The sequence below is a fragment of the Larimichthys crocea genome, chromosome XIII (genome assembly GCF_000972845.2).
Source record: "Larimichthys crocea isolate SSNF chromosome XIII, L_crocea_2.0, whole genome shotgun sequence".
Taxonomy (NCBI): Eukaryota; Metazoa; Chordata; class Actinopteri; family Sciaenidae; genus Larimichthys; species Larimichthys crocea.
The window spans coordinates 37,925,306-37,948,544 of record NC_040023.1 but is presented as its reverse complement, the minus strand read 5'-3'; the positions used below and the strand labels follow the sequence as shown (position 1 = coordinate 37,948,544).

Below are 23,239 nucleotides of genomic sequence, written 5' to 3'. Positions count from 1 at the left end.
CTGCATTGTGCCTTCATGTTTTCATGTTGAACTGTCAAATGCATCCAAATACTACTTCTTTTTCTGTTGTCACTCCTTGCACCTTCACTCCTCTCTCTCCTTCATCCTTCATCTCTGCATCTCCCTCCTCTTGTCCTGTCACCGTCTCAGTACTGCTACCCCCACCCTTCCCTGCTTGGTGGTATAATACTTGTCAATCCTCACATGACTGGTTGCACAGCATGCATGTGACACCTGTAGCCAACGCCTGCAGGTACTTTTCCTAAAGAGAAAAGTTCAAACGGCTCGTGGACGGACGGGAGCCGGCTTCCATCGTTCACTTAAAAGAGCCGGCTCTTTGAAACGGCTCGTTCCCGACCGACACATCACTACTGTAATGACCACCACAGATCAACACAGTCTGCAATGTGCCTTAAATATGAATACACAACTTGTCAGCTGAATGTTCGGGGGTCCAGTTGAGTTCCTCTTTGACTTCCTGTTCAGCTGCCACAGATTCTTCTGTCTTCCTGTCTATTCTCTCTTGGTCATAGGATGACCAGGATCAGATCTCTACAGTATGTAGAGCAACAGTCAGCAAATGACCAAAGTCAGTGAAAAGATACAGAACTTCCTCAAAGATACAACTTACTTCTTCTTAGGTTGTCCAATGGTTTTGAAACGTCGAGGCTGCGCTCCGAAACCAGCGCTTAAGAATGTTTGTGTGCGCTCCTGTTTCTATCAGTCCATGTCCAATATATGTAATGACTTCTTCTATCACTTTGTGTGCCATAAAATTTGTTTCAGACATAAGACAGACGTCACGTCAGGACCTTTGGAATTAGACTGCAACAGTCAACAAGTTCACCGTGTTAACCTGTGTGAACATTAGTGTGTTTCACAGAGATCATGGCTGCTATGTGGGTATGTGGTGCTCCTCAGGTGTTCCTATCTGCCTGTATGCTCAACACACACACACACACACACACACACACACACACACACACAGACTCATATGACCCTGAAGATCTGTAATCAGCAAGTTTATGCGCCTCTCAGTTGTTTGCTTTCAGCTTTTCAAGGACAGACCCCCCCTATAACACACACACACACACACACACACACACTTGTGGTTGTTTATTTTCTCACACACACACACACACACACACACACACACACACACACACACACACACACACACACACACACAGTGATGTTTTCTCTTGATAAATCTTAAATCTCAAGTATGAACTGCGTTATCATACTTTTTCAGATCAGATACAGGAAAAAAACATTTATTTGTACAGCCAAGCATTCATACAAACAGCTGACATCATTTGATGATGACTGACACCAGCCAATCAGAATCACACTGCTACAAACCACAGCACAAACAGGAAATGATACAGGTGAAAATTTCCCAAAGCTCACGTCAATACGACTTGTGGTTGTTTATTTTCACACACACACAAACCCACGCACACACACATACACACATGAACCTCTCATACAGCCCCCTCCAAAGTATTGGAACAGTGAGGTGAATTCCTTTATTTCTGCTGTAGACTGAAAACATTTGGATCTGACATCAGAAGATGAATATGAGACATAAGATCAACATTTCAGCTTTCATTTCCAGGTGTTTGCATCTTGATCCGATACACAATGTAGAAGATGGCACCTTTTGATTGAACCCACCTATTTTTCATGGAGACTGACTTGGCCAGTGTAAAACCTTCCACTTCTTCCCACTGATGAACTCTTTGTTGTTTTGGGTCATTATCTTGCTGCATGATGAAGGATCTCCCAATCAGTTTGGTTGCATCTTTCTTTAAATTGCAGACAAAATGTTTCAGTAGACCTCTGAGTTCATTTTGCTGCTGCCATCATGTGTTACATCATCAGTGAAGATTAATGGGCCCGAAAGAAGCCATGCAAGCCCAAGCCATGACATTACCTCCACTGTGTTTCACAGATGAGCTTGTATGCCTGGGATCATGAGCAGATCTTTTCTTTCTCCAAACTTTAGTCTTTCCATCACTTTCGTAAATGTTCATCTTTGTCTCATCGGTCCATAAAACTCAAAATACTTTTTGGCAAATTCCAGCCAAGGCTTCCAATTCTTCTTGCTAATGGTGGTTTACATCTTCTCGTGTAACCTCTGTACTTTTGTTCATGAAGTCTTCTGTGAATAGTAGATTGTGATACCTTCACTCCTGCCCTCTGGAGGTTGTTGCTGATGGCTCTAAGAGTTGTTTTAGGGTCCTTCTTTTCAGCTCTCACAATGTTTCTGTTGTCCACTGCTGCTGTTTTCCTCAGTCTACCTGTTGGACGTCTGTTACCGTACTTAGTACACCAGTGGTTTCTTTCTTCTTCAGGACATTACAAATGGTTGTACTGGCTAGAGCCACTGTTTGTGTAATGGCTCTGATTGACTTTCCATCTTCTCTCAGCTTCACAATTGCTTGTTTTTCACCCACAGACAGCTCTCTGGTTTTCATGTTGGTTACACCTCTAACTATAAATGCACAGGCAAAACCCACATCTGAAACTGAGTGCAGACATTCATTGCTAGTTATTGTTTGAATAATGACTGTAACAGGAGGCTCGTGGGCAACGAAACACACCTGTCAGTGACATGTGCAAATACTTTTACTCACATGAAAAATGGCTGGGTTCAAACAAAAGGTTCTATCTTCTACATTGTGTATTGGATCAACATGTAAACACCTGGAAGCTGAAATGTTGATCTTATGTCTCATATTCATCTTCTGATGTCAGACCCAAATGTTTTCAGTCTACAGCAAAAATAAAGGAATTCACTTCACTGTTCCAATACTTTGGAGGGGGTCATGACAGACCACACCATTATACCTGCTTGTTTTAACAGTGTGTGTGTGCGTTGATGATCCCCAAGCGGCTGACCTTGTATCAGATTTATAACCTGCTGCAGACTGATGACACTGTCAGAGCCGCCGCATCCATTCCAGTAAACAGGCCGCACAGAAGCTACAGCTCGGAGGTCAACCCACTGCAGTAAATGCACCTCCTCCTCCATGAGCATATATATATATATATATATATATATATTTTAATTCTCTCCAAATATATTTAAGTTCCCTGTTAAGAGCTAGCCTTCAATTTTGTAAATTCCTCGTTTATCCCGTTTATTCCCATAAATTCCTGTTAATTCACACGAAAAGTTTCCAACTTTGAAAATTCCTGGAATTTAAGGAAATGATATGATTGGGGAAAAAAGCTGCTCTGTTTGTGCTCCTCGTTCCCTGTCACATTCATGACGCTCACAGTGTGTGTCACCCACATACAGACAAATGACACCACCATGCTCACTGTGTGCTGCTCTGTACTGGTGGGGTGTGGACGACAATAATGCTTGGCAGCTAAATTTTGTGTGTGTGTGTGTGTGCGTGTGCGTGTGCGTGTGTGTGTGCGTGTGCGTGTGTGTGCGTGTGCGTGTGCGTGTGTGTGTGTGACTGACTGTGTGAATGAATGACTCTGTCAGTGCATGAGAGATGTTTTCCCCTAAGCTGAGCTCCATGCCATGTGCTGCAGCCCATAATAACTGGCTTTTCCAGGCCTATGTGGGTTAATCCACGGTTACGTAAGGCCAGTTCTAATGACTCTGTGTGTTTGGCTGCAGGTGATGGCTTTAATGGTGTGCACACTGACTTCTACTTTAGACCCAGACTAATGATATGCATAACAATAAAAGATGAATACTGAGTGAGATGACACACACACACACACACACACACACACACACACACACACACACACACACACACACATACACACACACACACACCATATGCAGGGGTTGTCTGAGTTTTCCTGGTGGCCATTCATCTCAGACAGAGAACTTAAATTAACATAGAGATTTTTATGACTGTATAGTGTATGTATGTATGTATGTATTTTTACTTAATGTCCATAGTCAGGCTACAATCTGCTACTTTTCATGAGAAAATGTGTCAGTGTTGAAACAGTCATTAACCTTGACTCGAACTATTCCATGCTGGGTCCTTGACTTTAATGGAATTGAGTCTGGAAAGTCCTTGAAATGTCCTTGTATTTGATATTTAAAAAGATATGCACACTCTGGGTTTATTATATATCACACTGTATGCTTGAATGTATTATTATTATTATTATTATTATTATTATTATTATTATTATTATTATTATTTATTACTCATACTTATATTATCTACCTATACTTACATTATGAATATTATTGATATTAAATATGCACAATTATACTCAAAGCACTTCAACACATCGTTTCAATGTCATCCCACTGATTTCTTTGATTTTTTATTTGTTTTATTTCATATAACAAGTTCATGTGTGCTTCATGTGTTCACCTGTTGTGACTTTCCTCCTGGGATCAGTTCAGTCTTATCATAATTAGTCAGTTTTGTTCTGTGTGTGTGTGTGTGTGGGTGTGGGTGTGGGTGGGTGGGTGGATTCCAGGGGAACTCCGTGAGCTTTCCCCCGGCACCACCCCCAGGACAAACTGTGAACTTTGCACACAAGACATCATAATCTATCAATGAATTTCTGCATAATAAACTGCTTTGATTTTAATGACATGTTGGACTTCGGTCTACCTCTGCGCTCAAAGCAAATATTCTATTTTAAGTAGAGAGAAAGAAAAGTACAAATTAGCTGGATTTTGGAGACAGATACCAACATTTACCAGATTATGATGTTGACTTTTAAACAGCAAACCTCCAGAGGAGATGAAGCCTCATGGGAGCATCAGCTTCCACTGTCAGTCAATGTAAAGACAGCCTGTGACCTGTCTGTGTATCTACAGCCTGACATGCTGATCTGATCTTCATTCTGCTCGTTAGCAGAATCCTTTTTAATGGCAGAGATCGTCTCGTGTCCCATTTTCAAAGCGTTGTGGTCTGAAGAGGGGCCTGTAATCCAAACTCATCCCCATGGTGTGATGTGTCTGCTGTCTTACAGAGGACGTCCTGACCAAGGACGCAGGAGAATGTGCAATCTGCCTGGAGGAGTTGGTGCAAGGAGACACCATCGCTCGTCTGCCCTGCCTCTGCATCTACCACAAAGGGTACAAAGCCCTGTTCAGCTTCCTTTTCACTCCATCCTCCACGTTAAAACACAAATGCTTGTATTTCTATCAGGTTAAACATGGTAGAGTTCTGTTCAGGGACACGTTTCACTCTGTTTCTAAAGAGCATCACCTGAGGATCTCAATGACCTCTTCTGTAGGGTTAGGTTAGTGGAACACATCGATCGAGCAAGTGTTCAACATGAGGGTTTCGTTCCTTCAATGAAAACTCACCTAAATGTTGAAGATACTACAGTCATCAAATAATCATCACTTAACTGCCTAAATTAATCATTTTTTATGGAATTGGATGTGGGTTGTAGTGATAAGATAACAAAAAGTCATTTTGCAGTCTAATAGAGAAATGAGTGTAAAAATATAAATGATCTATTAAGATTGGATACTATAAGCAGATATTTGATGCTTTTATTATCTAAAGAAAAAGACAGGAAATAAAGAGATGAAACAAAATGTGATGAAGTTGTTCGTACGAGACAGAAAATCTCACGTCACGAAAACTTTAGAAATATATTCCAAGTTTTATATAAAGTTGATACGAGGTCTGACTTAAACAGATGGTTTTCTTCATGTGAACTTCTCCTTTTGTGTTATGTACAGAAACTGTTAGAGGAACAAACAAAAAAGGAATTGGCACCAAGTCAGCTGCAGTTTTAGACGTGAAGTGTGCTTCTCTTTTTTTAAAATAAAAAGCTGAAATGAAGTGTTGACACTCACAAGTTGTTCACAGTTTGACTTCTATCAGCCAGAACAAATGCAAATACTGTGTCATGACTACCTTTCACCACCAGGTGTCAGCAGATCCAACAAAAAGCGCTTGTTACAGTAACTGTGTTATGATGCTTCACACTGTGTCGCTCCTCTTCTTCCTCCAGCTGTATCGACGAGTGGTTCGAGGTGAACAGATCGTGTCCGGAGCATCCATCAGATTAAAGCTTTTGTTTGCACAGGTAAAGTGTTTCAAAGCTCTCAGCTGATTCTTTGTGGCTGCTGCACATGTCTGTGGTTTTTAACGTTCTCTGTCTGTTGACAGGTACTCTACAAAATGAAATGTGGATCCAGGCCGACTCTGGACACTGTGACCACTGTGATCAGTTCAACCCCCACACCCCAACCCCCACCATAATAATGTAGTACCACAGTGTGCCAAATCTCATGTAAGCAATCTTCAGGGATACAGACTTTTGTGTTTATGTTTGAGTTGCACATCCTCACTCAGTCTCAGACTGGACGGACTGATCTCACCTCAGAGCCACACAGGAGGACTTCTTGACAGGGCGGGGCTCTTCGTTGGACAGCAGATGTCAGCTGATTGTACACCAGGACACACTGGAAGAGGTGGACATGGTCCTGGAGGTGGGGGGTGCGGAGCGATGTGTGGATTATCCCTCCCCTTGTTACTCTGCCCCCCTCCCCCGCCTCCTTCCCTCAGCCATCAGCGTCTACATCAGTGCCTTCTTGCTGTGATGCCCAGCAACAGTGAGGCAGGACAAAGGAGTCATGAGCCGACCCAGCCTGGAACCTTGCAGGACCATCTCACCACAACTGCCATTCTACCAGTCCAGGAGAGACGAGACAGAACAGCAGCAGAAACATTCGCACATTTTGCAGAACTGAAGCTGCTGTAAAAATGGTGCCAATCAACTGTGAATATATTCAAACACACACACACTCAATCATCAGTGCTTTTTAATCATATGCCATAGAGTAGAGGTCCTCAGGTACAAAAAACCTGTCCCCAGTCCTGAGAAGGATCCCTGACTTACCAGCCTGAACCTCTAGTAGAGTATTGCTGCTACAGTTTCTGTTTTTAGCTGTTTCAAAGGTCATTGTCACATTCTAACAGATTCATGTTAATTCACAGTGACATGCAACAACCTCCTGACAGCTTCTCATGTTGGAAGGAGATTTTTTTTTTTTTTTTAAAGAGACGCATTGAATAACGAGAAAGGTTTGTGACATAATGAGATCAAGTGACAGAAAAAGAAGCCACTGGAAACCCAAATCACTGTCATTTAGGGTCTTATACATAATAATAAGCATCTGAAAATTATGAGGAATTACACTCAATTTAAATTTGAATTGTTCTAAGTTCTTGTGAACTTTCCGTGATCTGGGCCGCTGGTTTATGCTTGATCCAAACAAACGCTCAATCTGCCTCTTTGAGTCGACTAAACAGGGAGCTGAAACCGTTCAAAGCCACAACACTTCACAACAAGTCATTTTACTGTATTAATACTTCAGTTTCTACAAACCTGGTGAAGCTTGTTGCAGATTTGCTGTATCTTCAGTTTTTTTTTTTTTTTTTTTTGTAGAGCAGAAGAGTAACAAGCTCAAGTGTTTCAGCTGATTTTCAGTGATTATCACAGAGCACAGGTCAACATCACAGCGACACTGTGAGGCTCTGCATTGAATTCAGGGTCAAATCATTAATACAGGAAAAAATGAAAGATTTGTGCCACAAAATAATGAAGATAAAGCAGATGTTTTTATCTCAAAGAATCATTTTTTGAGATTTTCACTGACAGTAGAGAGACGACATATAACAAGAGTAAACAAAGGTCCCCCTGAAGGGCTGTTTCTTTACTCTGAGGGTTACCGTCTGTTGGACTTCCAGACCAGATTTTGTTGTTTTAAATGCAATTATCCTTTACTTTAGTAGCAGCAACTTTTGGTACTCAAGTGACCATTTGTTCTGCTTAAACTTGGTGTTAACATGTTATGGCTGAAAGATTTATGGTTGTCATGTTAGAAGTCCTTAACCTGCTGATTGGTCAGCAAAACTTCTTTGTACCAAGTAAAGTTGGCCAACGCAACACAGAGGGACTCTGGGAAGACTGTACCTGTTTCAGTGGGGTCAGGTTTAGCCTGAAGACCTCAACCGTGGAGCAGACTTTGATTTCACCGACCAGCTTATCATCAGCAGCCTGACAATATGAAGTCATCAGTGAAATCAGAGTGTGGATCCCAAAGCTCCAACGGAACGCATCAGAGTTTCTCCTCTGAAGCTCCTTTTTTTTCCCCCATGAACCCAGCGCTTGTCCCTCTGCCCCGAAGACTATTTTTATACAGCAAAAACAAATAAGCTGCTTCACTGTTTCCTTAACAGCAACTTTGCAAGCAATCTTCTGTAATCCCAGCTTCATGTGGAGGTTCCTAAAAAGGGCATGACGATTTGATTCAAAAATGTTGGTTAACATGAGGTGAAGTGTCCCGTATGGCTTCCACCTTCTCTCTACGCTGTCTTTTCTCACCGCTCCATCCTCTGTTTGTGTCTTTAGATCTACCTCCAGGTAGGAGCACGTGGTAGTGGAAGAAAGGTAAGGCAAAATAAAGTGGGAGCTTTATTTTGAAAAGACAATTTTTTTTTTTGTAATCCTCAGATTTTGAAAGTGATTGAGCCATCATGCACATGCAGTCTTAGACATTTGAATATTTAGGATAGAACATACGGTATATATCAGATGCATGTGTGTGCAGGGTTCAAAAAGAGCAGCTGATTTTCCACTGGACAGCTGCCGAATCTCAAATCCACTTCTCCACCTTTCCTCCACTCCCTCACAGCCACATCTGTCCTCCTATCAGTCACTAACCCGGGCTGGGTTCAGTCATTACCCTGCACTGTACAAACCTGGGCCGCTGTGTAGAACGTCAATCAAAACAGAATGCATCAAACTCTTGCAAATGCAACTTGCAAATGGTTGCATCCTGTGTTCATTTCTGTTTTACACAGTGTTTGGAATGTGGGTTGCAAATGTAGAAAGCAGACTGTGGAAGTCCTTCAACCTCAAAAACACATCATATCATAACATATGAATCATTTTATTTCAAAACATTTTCATATTTCATTTGAGCTGCTGACATGTCGGTCTGTGTAGTCCTAACATGTTGGCTTGTTTTAGTTATCATAATGTTCATCATTCTGTTTGAGAGATGTTGAGTTAAAGGTCCAGTGTGTAACATTTAAGGGCAGAAATGGAATACAGTAAGCATGAACTGTTTTCATTAATGTATAATAACCTGAAAGTAAGAATGATGTTTTTTTTTTTTATTACCTTCAAATGACCCTTTTGTAGGACAAATCAAACTCTGGCTCCTGATAGGATCTTTAGCGTTTTTCAGGGGTTTTACAGCCACTGTAGTTTCTCCTTCATGCTTGGAGGGTGAGGCAAGGGGTCTTCAGTTGTTTGTAATCTGCAACTTTACCACTAGATGCTGCTAAATCTTACACACTGCACCTTTAAATGGACTGAACTGTCTCTCTGCCTAAAGATATCTGCTGTCAACTTCTGTTAGGGACTGTAGGAAAATGATTCAGGTCAGAGGGCAATGAATCTTCTCTTTGATTTGACATAAAGGAGCTTCCCGTGGTATTAATATTTTTTTTTGCTTGTCAAACAGTAACTCTTTAATTTAAGTTATTACAGAGATCTAATGAGACACCCAGGAACAGGTGACAGGTCTTTCCTCCACCCTTTATAGAAGTGCAATACTAAATTATCAGAGTATCCCTTTATGGACCTCCATCTTTAATCTAACTGTGCTTCACTGTTTAAATGAGTCATGTGGTTCTGTGGTTGGAATGATGGTGAGGGATCTGTTTATGGGTCACTGGAGGAAGAGCTCAATGAACTTCGGAGTTTTGGGATCCACCCTGACACAGCCACAGAGATCAGATGAGCCCTGTAACACTGTCCCACCACACGGTGGTGCCACAGAGTCACGTTGCCCTCTGCAGTCTGAACATTTGTCTCATAGATGGACACCTCACAGGGCTCGTACTGTACCTCCGTCTCTCATCTCACGTCTGCAATCATTTATGATTTCTCCTCATTTTCATGACTGATTGTACAAATGATTTCTGTGACACTGACTAGTAATGTTTGTGTTGTTTTTTTCATTTCTGTGTGAACTTTAGAGGAAGCTTGCAGCTGATCTGGCCTTAATAGATTCCATGATGTTATTCAGTTCTTTGTCAGTCGTGTTTTTGTTTTTTTTATTGTTCTTTTAACAGCTTCTTGCACAATGACTCATCCACCCACAGTCACAATATAGAAAAGACAAAACCTTTAAATCCCTGATTTAAAAAATAATAGGTATGATGATGAGGTGCAGTTTTAGAAAAGGTTCATCTCTGTGGTATAAGAAAATGTAACTTTCCTGTCTATTCTTTTGTCTCTGAGGCTTTCAGCCACATCACATGGCCTTCCTCAGTGGATGGAGATGTGGAAGTGGTTGTAGCAGTTGTGATAGATTGTTCTTAAAACCAGTCTCTCCAGTCTGAGGGCTTGACACAAATGTGTAACATGTATTTTGCAACTGCTGTCGCATCAGGTAGGGTTGTCTGCACACGCAGTGAGAAGGCCCTGTGCCGTAGGCACAGTGGTGTATTGGCTCAGGTTTGGGAAGGACTGGGAGAGTTGTGTGTCCAGTCTTTGAATTGTACTGGGAGGCCGTGAGGCAGTCCTAAGATAAGCCTTATAGGAGTTACTTTAGAACCAGTCAAGCACTTTTTTTTAGCATTTTCATAACTTTATTTCTTGCCAGTTCTGAGCCCCAGCAAACATCACCGGATGAAATGTAAACAGAATGTGTGCAGTTCAAATCATAAAAGCATCAAATATGTTGACATATTTCTTTTGTGTAAAACTATGTACAAAAAGCAATTAAGAGTGAAACCTTTGGATACCAATCATTCTCTTGTACTTATTGCATTTTTATGCCATGTTGTTTTGTGTTTGAAGCTAATCCAAATTTTTGAGTAAAAATCCAGCCGTCTAATCAGCCTCGAGTGTCCTGTTGTGCTTCTTTTACCAAAGACAAGTCTGTCAAACATGGAGCTTAGATCAAGAACATCCCATGCTCAACTGAAAGACTTAGTTCCTCTAAGGATAGATAATGATTGAAGTGGCAGGTGATTTAAAGGGGCACATCATGAATTTTAAATACATACATGCATTATCTGTAACCGCTTCTCCTCACTAGGGTCCATTCACACTCATATTCACTGGATTTTAAAAGAGTCAGTTTATTTGTCATTTCTAGTTCTACCTGGCCTGTTTGTGGGCACTTGCAAGGCACAAGGTTCAAGTAAAAGACACTATTGAGCATTGTGGGAAATGTAGTTTTTGGAATTTGATCCCTACTAGGGACTATCTCAGCTCAGGCTACTTCCATACATCATCATGGACGTCTAACACTGTGCCCCTTCAACATGTAGTGATGAATGATAGCTGTGGATCACTTAAAGCAGGAAGGAGTAGCCTCATATTTCACTGAAGAAGAGTAATAGGCTTTTTTCCCAGTAGGCATTTTGAAATATTATGGAGAGAAAGCAGAGATGTGATTTGCAACCAAGGTGCTGCTGTTGTCCATGCTGGCTCACACAGTGCTCACACAGTGCTGGAACACTTTAATGGAGCGGAGCCATAATTCTTCAACAAGTTAAAACATGAACTGTGAAAATAAGTCTTCCTTATTAAACTAAGCTCCGTGTTTTGTATCACATTCATACAAAGATATCACAGAATACTTTCTCAGTAAGATCCAGTTGCCACAGTGTGTGCACACACACACAGTACACATAACAATGCTGTCTTCTTTCATTCACATTGAATGCATCACAACACCAGCTATGATTACCGGAGTGCAGCCATATAATAAATAAAGTTCTGATATAACCATATAAAACCAAGCAGTCTATATAAAGGTCCATGAAGGAGGAAGTTGTGCTTCTTGCTTCCACTTCCTTTTTTTCCTGCCAGTCATTTAAAACACTTTCAGGTAAACATCCCCTACATGAAACATGACGCGCAGTTTCAGTACAAAAAACAAACAATGAACGATGTCATCATTGTACAGTATTGTACATTGAAGCGGATAGTGTGAACACACACACTGCATCACGTGTCGGTGCACGTTCCTCTCGTTAGTGCCAGTCAGTGGAAGCGCAGCCTCTTCTCCTCCTCAAACTGTTTCTGTTCCTCTTCAGTGAGCTGGTTTCCCTTTATGCTGTGGGAACAATAAGGGGAATCTTAAATCATTTGAACCATTTATTTTACATCTGCTTCCTTTATTGCCGTTAGATTTTAGCTTGTAACTAATCATGTATGTATGTGCACACTACATGCATGAACACGACTATGTAACAGGCTGATACTTGTTTTAATTTAGGTCACATCAAATATAGAAGTGCCAAACACTTCCTCCCAACAGCAGAGATCTTGTTTTTACCAATCCATCTGTAATATTGGAGTGTTTTGATAGTAAAATATGTTTTCTTTTTTTTTTTTTTTAATAACAATCTGAGCAGGTCAGTGGCAAAAACAGTCACCTTTAGTGGACATTATTTGGTGAGCAACTGTCCACAAGGATTGATCTATAGACTGTTTGTAGCCACCAGCTTCACACTCTCACTAATACACAAATACCAACCAAACCAAACCAATGTTGCCGGGTAAGGTCGAAATAAGGTTGAAAAGCAACAAATTTACACTTTAAGGAATAAAATATGTAATTTCATATGTCCTTCTGAAACAAGAAATGATACAATCTTCCCTCTACACATGACAGGTTGAACATAAAAGCATAAAAGCACTCAGCTTTGCACTCAAACATTATACAGTCCCACTATAACCATAACACCCTGGTACAATTTACTTTCATTTTGATAGACAGATATAAATGCAGTGTGTGAGGTTGTGGGATGCTCACCATATCTCTTTGAGTGCCGTGTTGTGAGTGAGGGCCTCAGCCAGGTGTTTGATTCCGTCCACAGTGAACTGGTTGCTGATTAACCTGCAGACAAACACAGAGCAGGTAAACTTCTGACAATCGATGCGTGATGGGGCTTTCAATGCGTCTCGTCCGTGGCGACGTCATGCATGTTTGCCTTACCAGAGGTGGCTTAAACCTGTGTTCGCTTGGACCAGCTCAGCCAAGTGTGGAGCTGCGTCATCAGTCAGCTCATTCTGCACTAACCTGCAACAGCACAGACATGAACTTCACACAGAGTACTGTTAGAACAGCAAAGATCACCTGGCTCACACTGAGCGAGCTGCCTACCAGAATATCCTGAGGACGCTGTTCTCTTTCAGCGCTGCTGCCAGGCACTTCCCGCCTTTAGATGTGATGCCGTTGGCTGAGAGACTAGAACACAGATATGACTCAGTTTTATCGGTGCGTTTCAATCAGGAGATTTTTATTGTCTTTGTGGGTAGCTGGCCTCTCACCTGAGGTTGGTCAGACGCGGGTGATGCCTCAAAGCTTCTGCGAATGCCTCTGCTCCCTCGTCACCGATAGTGTTCCCCCACATTCTGCAAGAAAAAACATCACAACCGTCATTGGAGCTGCATCAGGAAGCAGGCACAGCATACAGAGGGCCTGCTATATCATGCAGCAGTATCCTACAAGAAAAAATGTATCGCTTTCATGCCTTCATCTCACATTTTTACTCCAACATTAATCCTTCCTGGCCTGTCCAGTTCTGGTTACATGTCGCTGGCTTTATTATAATACGATATGAAGAGTTTGAGAGCAGTGAAGTCTTACCCCACATCAAATATAGAAGTGCTCTTCTGAATCGCACTGGCCAAAAACTTCCCACCAACAGCAGAGATCTTGTTTTTACCAATCCTGAGGACAAAGTAATGTCAATGGCATATATTAATTATACAAGTATTATAATAATTCAAATAAACAAAATGTTCTGGTTTTGTTAGAAATTAAGTTAGAAACATACTTGACAACTTCCAGCTTTGGGCATTCCTCAATTATCTGAGCGACTAGCTTGGCTCCAACATCTGTGATGTGATTGCTGTAAAGCCTGAGGACAGAAATATGAATTAATGTTCAATATTCGGTTTCACTCTCAAAAAAAAAAAAAAAGAATTGTATTTATTGAGCACCAACACTTGTTGGAACAGTGCTCTACCCGTACTTGAATTGCACCACTACCTATTTATAGCCAAAAGTAAAATCATGTTCCCAGAGAGACCAAAACATAGCTTTCAACAAAACATTAGGACACATTTAGAAAGTACCCTTTACCCACTGATTCCAGTGTAAGCGCACTTAACACTGGAATAAAAGACTCCGGGCAGTGCTCCTCCTCCCATTAACTACCACTGAAAAACACGAGATTCATTCAAGAACACAAATCAATAAATAAATTATAAATGCAAAAGCGGCAGAACAAGGCAAAGCTTTTCTGGAGTTTAAGCAGAATACCATCGTCTGTGGTCTACGCAACTGACAGCAATAAAATGATCTACACTGATAGTGACAATTTTATAGTCACCACCGTTAGTTGGACAGCTGCACAATATCTTCCTCTTATGACGCCACTACCCCAGTGGGGTTCACTTTGCTCAGACAGAATCTTTGACAGAAAGCCAGTGTTACACCACATGAACTGCATTGGACGCATTCCTCTTTTCAGATAGAAGAAGTCAAACTCTGAAATTTAGTCTGGTAAGAGTGTAAATCAGCTTAGGACTTTTTATTAAGTCAAGAATGAACGTTCAGACAAAACACAAGCTAACGGCTGTGGCTTGGAGGTAGAGCGGGTCGATCCCCAGCTCGATCTCCAGTCTGCATGTTGAAGTGCCCTTGGGCCAGATACTGAACCCAGATTGCACCTGAAGGCTGCACCATCAGTGCGTGAATGTGTGTGAATGTGTATGAATGGTTAGCTCCTCAAACTGATGAGCAGTTAGCACCTTGCATGGCAGCCAATGCCATCAGTGTATGAATGTGTGTGAATGGGTGAATGAGATACGTATACAAGATATGTATATGTAAGTACACTACAGTCCATTTACCATTTACCAACAGGGACAAACATGAACATGAACATCTACAGTTCCATGACATCCAGACAAACTCATAAGGAAGTTAGAGTAATGCGATCATAAGCTTCACAGCTCCACACCTCCATTTACTCAAGTCCTGTGTTATATTACAGGAATACATCGCATGACTATTTCATTTTAATGCTGTTTTACTGTACTCTTTACAACACTACATTTATTTCATACTGTTGTGGAGAAATTGCTGAAGGCAAAGGTCAATTGCGAGATAGACTGGCACCTACTGTTCTCAACCAAAGCCAAACAACTAATACTGCTGAGGACCTCAAGGCCCACATGTGACCTTGTGTAACCTAAGGATAGAACATTCCATAACACATACCTACTGGTTACTTTTCAGACTTTTTCTTAAAATACAAAACATTTGAGATTAAATAAGTGGTTTACAAATGTTTGAGCTAATATATTTAGCAGTGTCGGGAAGTCAAGTTTCAGATGACAGAGATTTACCAAAGATTAGAGAAAAGTCACTACTGAACTTCTTTCTTCTTTTTCACTCCACAGATCATCTCATGACCACTCATTCATGATGACTGATTCATCCTGTGATCAACCCCGCCCACTAGGTTGGAAATGACACTGCATAAAAAGCCATTAAAAAGAGCTCCACCTCGAGCAGCTACAACAGTGAAATGCTGCTCTAACATTGATGCATCAGTACATCTAGCTGATAATACTTAATTAGGACTATGTTTAAATACACTGCAACAATAAACCATATACTCACCCTAAGACCCTCACCACTTTGTGTTTACACAGCTCCTCAGCGAGAACCTCCATGCTGCTGTCAGACAGGTGATTCACACACAACCTGGAGAAGAGCAGTGAGGTTAGTGTTTGATTGGAGGAGCTGCACACTTTGTAAAATCTCTTCACACTTACACTTACCTCACTACTGTCATCTTACAAAAGGAGGGCTTCAGCTGCTTCACCCCATAGTCACTGATGTTGTTGTTATCCATGTCGAGGCCGAGCAGCTTCTTGCGGTGCTGCAGTACAAAGTTCAGGGCGGTGCAGTCGCCTGAGAACACGTTACAGTAGCCCAGCTTGATGGAGTCGGCTGTGATGCCTTTCGCCGTCATCCGAGCGATGTCTTTGCTCCCTGTCTCAAAGACGCACCTCAGGATCCACAGGAAGTTGGGCAACACGTGGACTTTGTTGCCCTTGTCGCTCTCATAATGGGGTAAACCATAGAGGTGGGACTTCACACTGGTGGAAAGGTAGGATTTAAGTAAGGCCTGTTTTTTCTTTAATAACCCAGGAGATACAAGATGCTCCATCAAGCCGGTGTGAGCCTTGGACAGCAGTCCACTCAAGAACAGATTAGTGAACTGAAGGTGTTCGTTACTTGTAAACGGCTCCTTCTCACTGGGCTTTGAAGAGTTCCTGATGCACAAGTCAAAAGGCAGACAGGAATGTCTTCTCCTGCTGCACTCTGCAAAGAACTTAAGGATGGAGCTGACAGCAGCCTGCTCATCCAATATGAGTGCAAACGCCGCTAAGAAAGACTGGAGGGTGCCATGGAGGAACTCAAATGTAGCAGGGCTTCCACAGCTGTCATACTCACGGACGGTTTTAAGAAAACCCAGGGGTAGGTCCTCCTCTGTCAGGCCGCACTCTGTGATCTCCTCCTGGCTGCAGATCAAGCTACCTCTCTCCATACCCTGAAGTGCCAATTTGGCAAATGCAGTGAGGGACCTGAGGCCTCCTTTGAATGTCTCTGAGGTACACCGGGCTCTTTTCTTCAGCAGAGCAGGTGCAGGTGAGGCTGAGTGGCTGAGGAACACCTCGGACAGCAGGAGGAAGATGTCGGTGAGGGTGATGCAGGCTTCGGGCAGGTCAAAACTATCGTGCATGCTGTGCAGGTGTTTAAAACTCTTGAACACAATCCAGCAGAACAGTGGGGTGGAACACAGGCCGGAGAGGTGGGGGCTGGCATCCAGCTGAACCGACACCAGCTCTTTGTGCTCCTGCTCCTTAAAGTGAAGGTCAAGGTATGTCTTCAGGTGAGCAGAGGAGAACCCCCGCAGCACCACCTTCTTCCTGATCACCTTTTTCTGGATCTCGATCCCTGTCCGGGCCGTCAGCACCTTCTGGGAGCCCTTGAGCAGTTTCCCACAGAGCAAGCTGATGAGCAGCTGAAGGGGGTGTGCCTTGTCTTCTGGTGACACCACTTCAGGTACATCCATCAGTTCCAGATCCTCCTGAATCTCATCGTAGCCGTCAAATGTAAAGATGATCTTCTCAGGGAAGCGCAGGATGTAATCAAATACCTCATTATCTGGATCGAGGTCTGGGTAGCAGTTGTATTTGAACAAAAGTTGTCTGAGGGAGATCTGTTCTGTGTCTTTCAATACGCTGAACATCCTACAGCGGAACTTAAAGAAGAAGATAGCGTCTGTCTGCAGCTCTTTCTTGGACCAGAGGTTCTGGAGCTTCTGCAGGAGGATAGATTTCCCCACGCCGGCATCCCCCATTACACAGATGGTTTCACCTTGGGAATTGAAGACCGCGTGGTCTCCTAGGAGCTGGTCCAGACTCTCTAAGAAGCCTTGACCTTCATTGCAGTCGTTGAGCAGTTCTATCTGTGTGTCCGTGTACAGCTCCTCCAGACGGGACTCCTCTCTCTGGCCGTACGACATGATGAAGGAGGTGTCCCGGCTCATCTCATGCCTCAACTTCTCACAATACCTGCTGACTTAGAGGAGGTAGACGGTCAATTAGTGCAACGCACAGGAGAAGCTTTCAGTGGTGTAATTATTATGAGCCAGCCTCCCCGCTGCCTCTTTCCACACACAGGCCGGCCTCGACTCTTTATGTTTCTCTCTTGCTGTATCTGACAAGCAGTACTCCCTACACACTAGCAGGTGAGTCACACTTGGAGGAGGCTTGTTGTTAACAATGTAGCCAATTGAAACCTAGGCGTACTGTGCAGGTCCGTTTACTGTTCACTGTGGTGGCCTGTGCCTGTAAAATATACACTGTGTCGCAGATGCACAGCATCAAGACAAGAGCAAGTTAATCGATCGTGGATGGCGGTGTTCTGATTGTAGATCTGACCACCATAATTCAAGCATTATATTGATTTTGCTTCCCTCCTAATGCGGGCAAAGTTCCTATTAAACACAGTATCATATAGTACCATACTATACTAGCCCACAGTATTTGACTGGCCTCAGGTAAAGTAGCTTCCATCTTAAGAATGATAAGACAGAATCTTTATGATGTATGTAATGAAATCATTTTAGTGGTTTTTGTTTGGCTCAGATAAAATGTTCTACTTGTTCTATTCTATAATTGAAAACATGATTTACTGTATTTCTAGTTTTCATATATATTATCTATATTTATCCCATACTTCAGATGGAGTGTTGTACTTTTTAGCTCCACTACATTTATCTGGCAGCTGTTGTTACTTACATAATACATACACATAAATAGTCTTACCAAACCAACAGAATGTTAAATATTTCACCTCCACGGGGAATTACAGTGTTACATGTTAGTACATCATAATTTTCACCATATTTTAAACTTAAAAGTCAACTTCAGTATTTTTTTATCACACTTTCCACGTTTTTGAAATGAGTTAAATACTGAGTGTCAGCACTCTCAAATCTTAAATTTACATCTACTAAAACTGACAAGCTCATTGTCTGTCTGATTGTTACTGTCTGACAACATTATGCAGAGACATTTTTGTTAAAGAGTGAGATCATTTTTGGTTAACCAGAAACAGCTAATCATTAATCATCACAGAATAAAGGAGTTACTCACTCAGTTGGTTAGTTTGTCTGTGTAGTTGTGTGACTTCAGTGTTTTCACACATTAGTTAACTCAAAATCACACAATAACACTAATAGACTAACTGATTGAGGCAGCAGTGATCTGTGGGGTTAAAATAATGCATTTGGTGGCTTTGATCAGAGCAAAATAAAAACAGTTTGTGATCAAACAAAAAGGATCTTTAACAAAGATCATTTCTAGAATTCTGTCAGACACACTGAATAACAATCTGACCCTGTCCTTCAAATAGTTTCAGTTTAAAACATGTTAAACTGGTACCTGAGTGCAGCTGTAATTGATGGTTACAGCTCATTGGTGTTTCACATCTTATTATAGTCCAACAGAGCAAAATGAGACTGACTTAACTCGTTCTACCCGATTCACATCTGGACATCAGACATACGTCTAGTGATGCAGACACTCTCACACTAGTGACTGGAATACTTACTGGGATCTGTGTTAACCACATTCATCACAGCGATGTCATTGCTTGGGTTGTAATTGATCTCTTTCAGCAATGGCTGGAGGTCTATGTACGCTTCGCGTACTTTATATATGATGTACAGAAAGTATTCACAGGCCTCCTCCCCTTTGAACTGGACCAGCTCCAAGATTTTGCGCACCTAAAAAATAATCACATAAAAATAAATTTAAAAATTTTCTTTTAAACCAGCAAATATTCTAGAGAGTTAAGATGATTTATTTTAGAGACAAATAAGAATAAATAAAAATAACTTGGTCTAGTTGTCTTTGGTTTTTCCTACCTGGTCCGTCTTGGTCACAGTCCGCTGTACCATCTCAGCTTCCTCTTCACAGATGTAGCCACAGGCCAGCATGTTGTCCAGAATGCACTGAACACTCTTCAGCCTGGACACCAGCAGCTCTCTGTGGTAGGTGAGGATGTTCAGGCACGACATGTTGGCTTCTTCTATCTGATGCATATTCACTGTGGATCAGTCAGCTGAGCTCTGCGGGACAACACATGACAGACAGCTGTATTACAAACTAAGGACTTTCATGCTTTTACCTGTTTATAACCTCACTTTAGACATCCACAGGTGAGTCTGAATCCAGTGATAACCACAGAAGTCTATGTCTTTTGTTGAGTCCATATAACGTGTTTAAATATCTGAATAACAGTCCTCATCACGGATCTGAGTCTGATGGATCACATCAACATAGACACAGATATACTAGTTATGTATTAGACAATTAATCATGCAGATGATCTCAAGTTCAATTATAGTTAAGTCATAAGTAAAGTCAGTATTTGAGTATGTTGTCCCTCTTTTGAAGTACAGATGTTTTCTTTATCTCTGAATGCTTCCTATTGTGTTTCCTCAGTGACAGCCTCAGTGAAGAAGAGTCCTAAAGCAAACACCCCCACACCAGGCAGCATTTTTTTCAGTTAATAAAAAAAGTCAATACATTCCTCTCTCAGCCCTGAACACTTTGCTGAAAGAACAGAACTAGGTGAAGTTAAAGTTACAAGTATTGAACTAAACCGCAGTTTGTGGCGAAATGTGCATGGCTGTCATCAGCTGTTCTCCAACAAGTTACAAGAACGGGTCCTACCACTGTGTCGGGTCCGCTGCAGAGCGCTGTAAACACAGCATTTCACAGTAAAAGGGACTAACTATTGTTTCATGTCCCGGTTGGGTGTCTCTGTGGACGGCTGGGCTCCGCTCTGCCCGCTCTCTGCTGCAGGAAGTGAAAGTATTTCACCGCCGCTGCGTCATTCTGTTTCACAACCCGCACGCGGGGTGCTGCGTTCACGCCCCCGCGGACATATCCTCCTTAAATACAGTTATTAAGTATTTTTTCTACCTTTATTGAACAATAAGATTATACACAATATAAATATTCATTAAAAATTCCGCTGTGTTATTGTCAATTGTGTCGCGTGTTACTTTCATTCTCCTTTCCTCATTTAGTGCCGCTGCTGTGTGGTTTCGTTTTGTTTCATAGAAATGTGAAGGTGGCTCGTTAACCAATCATGTGTGTGTAACGTGCTGGCCATGAATCATACTGTCAGCCCCTTCCTTCCTGTCATGTCTCCACTTCTGTCTGTAGACAGGCTGAAACGCAAAAGACACGTAGAAAGTAAATAAACAGACTGTTCATTCATTCTGTCTGCTCTCTGTTATTTCTACCTGGATTTCAGCTGTCATGTGACAGCACTCATTTATGTTCTCAGGCGGCTCACAGTCACAAACAGTCTGAATAAAACAATATTCTCGCGTGGACTCACATTTATCAGTCTTATTCAATGTTTTTATTTTGGCAACAGATTCTAGGAGTGTCCACGAGGTGTCAGTACTGGGCAGTGGGGCATATATTATTATGTTATATCTTATATTTATATTAACAAGCGTTAAGGTAAGATGCTTAAAAGTAGCATCATGAACAGGTTTCTTGTTTCAGTATGAAACATCTCTAAGTATTAAGACACATATTTATAGACTGTTTATAAAAGCTTTCTTAATAGTTTAGAATATCATTACAAACACATTCATTTAGTTTACCTATACTGTCATCAGAATTCGAAATGAACTCAAAGTATAATTACAGAACAAATTGCTCAGATGATGAATCACATGCTGAGAAAGGCTGGAATATTCAGAGTGTAAAATGACGAATGATATAGTAAAGGATTGTGTCTTATGTAATAGATGGGGACACTATTGCAAACAGTCAATGTACTGAAAATATCACAGTGCCACAGTTCATCAAATAATACACAAATAGAAATGGACATGGTAATCAGTCCTCCACAGTGGGGCGGCAGCAGCAACTAAAGGTTGCCACAACTCGGCTGAAGAACTTACAAATAAGAAGTCCTGGCAACTGGACCTTCATCATCTTCATCTGGTCATAGGTGACATGAGCTAGTTCTCCATCAGACAACCAGTCTGATGGGTCTTTTCGTTGTAGGAGCCTCAGATGACCCTGTGGTGTCTGCAGAGGTGTTCATCCAGGCACACATCAGAGTTCGGGAGGTGGTCAAAATAAATCAAGCATGACAGTCAATTAGTGAATCAATCAGTCAGTCGATAAAGCCATCAGTCTATCCAAGTTCATGATATATTTACTACCAGACTACATGGTCACTTACTAGTCACTGCTGTCAGGATGCTCAGTCAGGTTGGACATGGTGTTGAACGGAAGCTGCAGAGCCAGAGCAGCAGGGCAGTGGTGACGGAAATGGCTTCACTGAAGTCTATTACAGTAATTGTACCCTGAAGGGCTGGTGCTGCTGGTGGACTAACTTAATTGGTTTTCTGTGAGTATGCAGGACACCAAGACCCTTAAGGGCATCCAAAGTGACCAACATCTGCAAGGACAATACAAGAAAGGACAAGTTTGGGATTTTGTTAGGAGTTAGGGTTAGGGTATGGGTTTCTTCTTCTTTTATAGTATAAGAACAATAGATAGTTGGCTCCATTTGATAATGATACATACCTGCTGTGCAATTGGTTGGGCCTCTTTCACAGACAGTGGATTTGATTCTAGTTCTTGGAGCAGATCATAGAGACTCCTATCCAGCTAGACACGTCTATCCCAAAAGGTCCCCTCAAAACACTCAGTGAACTTCACAATGTTGGTCTAGTCTGGATTCAGGACACTGATGTGTTCTAACATGAACACCTGGGAGAAGAAAGGAGACATGAAACAGTTCATGTTCAAGTTCATGTTGTGATGGAGGTTACAGAAAGGGAATGTAACTGTATGTCATAAGAATCAAAAAGACTCTAAAGTCACACCTCTTTCTCTGTGTCCTGGATGCAATCTGTGTCCTTGAAGATCTTAACAGCCACTGGTTCATTTGTTTCCAGCTTTTGGCACCTGGCCACTCCCAAAGCAGCCTACACCAATAAACTCCAGAACAGAGTAACTTGAAGTGCTGCTGAACAGAACTTGACCTGAACCTCAGGTGCTGTCAGAGTGATTGTGAGGAGAGACAGTGAACATGCCATAGGGAGAACATGTCTACAGTTCAGGTGTTCTGTCTGTGATGGTCATTCAGGTCCACACAACATGAACAAACACACACCTGAACCAGGAAACATGACATGATTGTGTCCTGCTTTAACAAACCAAATGCAACATGTTCATTCCTGAAGTCTTAGATGTTGATATAGATGTTGCTACATGTCAAGTGCAAAATGGTGTATTACTGTTAAATGCTAATAAATGCTATATGCTAATTTAACATGTAGGAATTTAACACAGCATCTACTGTCAGCTTAGTAAAGGTAAGTTAGTTAAACTTAATAAATGTGTTTATGACTCAAAAGCTTTTATTTATGTGCATAAGCAGTCTATAAACTGTTGAGTTTCTGATAAAAGATCATAAATGTCTTATACTCAAACAATAAACTATTAATTAACATCTATCACACACACCTTCATATTAAGTTTATCTATGTGTCTGGACTGATCCACAACAGATGAGAGCCACACTTGATTTAACAAAAACACTTGT

The 23,239-nt window shown here is 41.7% G+C and overlaps 2 protein-coding genes across 5 annotated transcripts in view; one reads left to right on the top strand and one right to left on the bottom strand.

Moving 5' to 3' along the window:
• The window catches only part of znrf2b (zinc and ring finger 2b), a 40,944-nt gene extending 30,933 nt beyond the window's left edge, over window positions 1-10,011 (top strand). Inside the window, exons 3-6 of one of the 2 annotated variants that reach the window (XR_002043155.2) lie at window positions 4,975-5,080; window positions 5,974-6,048; window positions 6,132-6,255; window positions 8,380-10,011. Coding sequence is in view for 1 of the 2 variants with exons in the window: in XM_010739112.3 (XP_010737414.1) it covers window positions 4,975-5,080; window positions 5,974-6,031 (164 nt within the window). In the remaining variant the exon portion in view is untranslated. Of the gene's footprint in view, window positions 1-4,974; window positions 5,081-5,973; window positions 6,049-6,131 lie in introns of both variants that reach the window. The other variant, XM_010739112.3, reaches the window with a different exon arrangement.
• A 1,850-nt stretch (window positions 10,012-11,861) lies between these two features.
• nod1 (nucleotide-binding oligomerization domain containing 1) lies at window positions 11,862-20,670 on the bottom strand. 3 transcript variants are annotated; one of them, XM_010739111.3, is made up of 12 exons: window positions 20,329-20,665; window positions 19,518-19,721; window positions 19,202-19,376; window positions 15,856-17,665; window positions 15,695-15,778; window positions 13,839-13,922; window positions 13,649-13,732; window positions 13,330-13,413; window positions 13,163-13,246; window positions 12,995-13,078; window positions 12,812-12,895; window positions 11,862-12,109 (listed from the first exon to the last, which is right to left on the bottom strand). In XM_010739111.3, exons 2-12 carry the CDS (start codon window positions 19,692-19,694, stop codon window positions 12,037-12,039), a joined length of 2,823 nt encoding a protein of 940 aa, XP_010737413.3. In that variant the 5' UTR covers window positions 19,695-19,721; window positions 20,329-20,665; the 3' UTR covers window positions 11,862-12,036. The 3 variants fall into 3 exon arrangements, with proteins under 3 accessions (XP_010737413.3, XP_019134817.2, XP_019134818.2); XM_019279272.2 differs by lacking the exons at window positions 19,518-19,721; window positions 20,329-20,665 and having other exon boundaries at window positions 15,856-17,661; window positions 19,202-19,332; XM_019279273.2 differs by lacking the exons at window positions 11,862-12,109; window positions 12,812-12,895; window positions 12,995-13,078; ... (1 more) ...; window positions 13,330-13,413; window positions 13,649-13,732 and adding an exon at window positions 12,153-12,336 and having other exon boundaries at window positions 20,329-20,670.
• Window positions 20,671-23,239: the final 2,569 nt, after the last annotated feature.

Excerpts from the sequence above, each read along its gene's own strand:
- nod1 (XM_010739111.3), bottom strand. The coding sequence starts at position 19,694 with ATGCATCAGATAGAAGAAGCCAACATGTCGTGCCTGAACATCCTCACC. Across the intron at positions 17,666-19,201 it reads TGTGGTTAACACAGATCCCA|TCAGCAGGTATTGTGAGAAG; the intron begins GTAAGTATTCCA and ends ACCTCCTCTAAG. Across the intron at positions 15,779-15,855 it reads TGTAAGATGACAGTAGTGAG|GTTGTGTGTGAATCACCTGT; the intron begins GTAAGTGTAAGT and ends GCTCTTCTCCAG.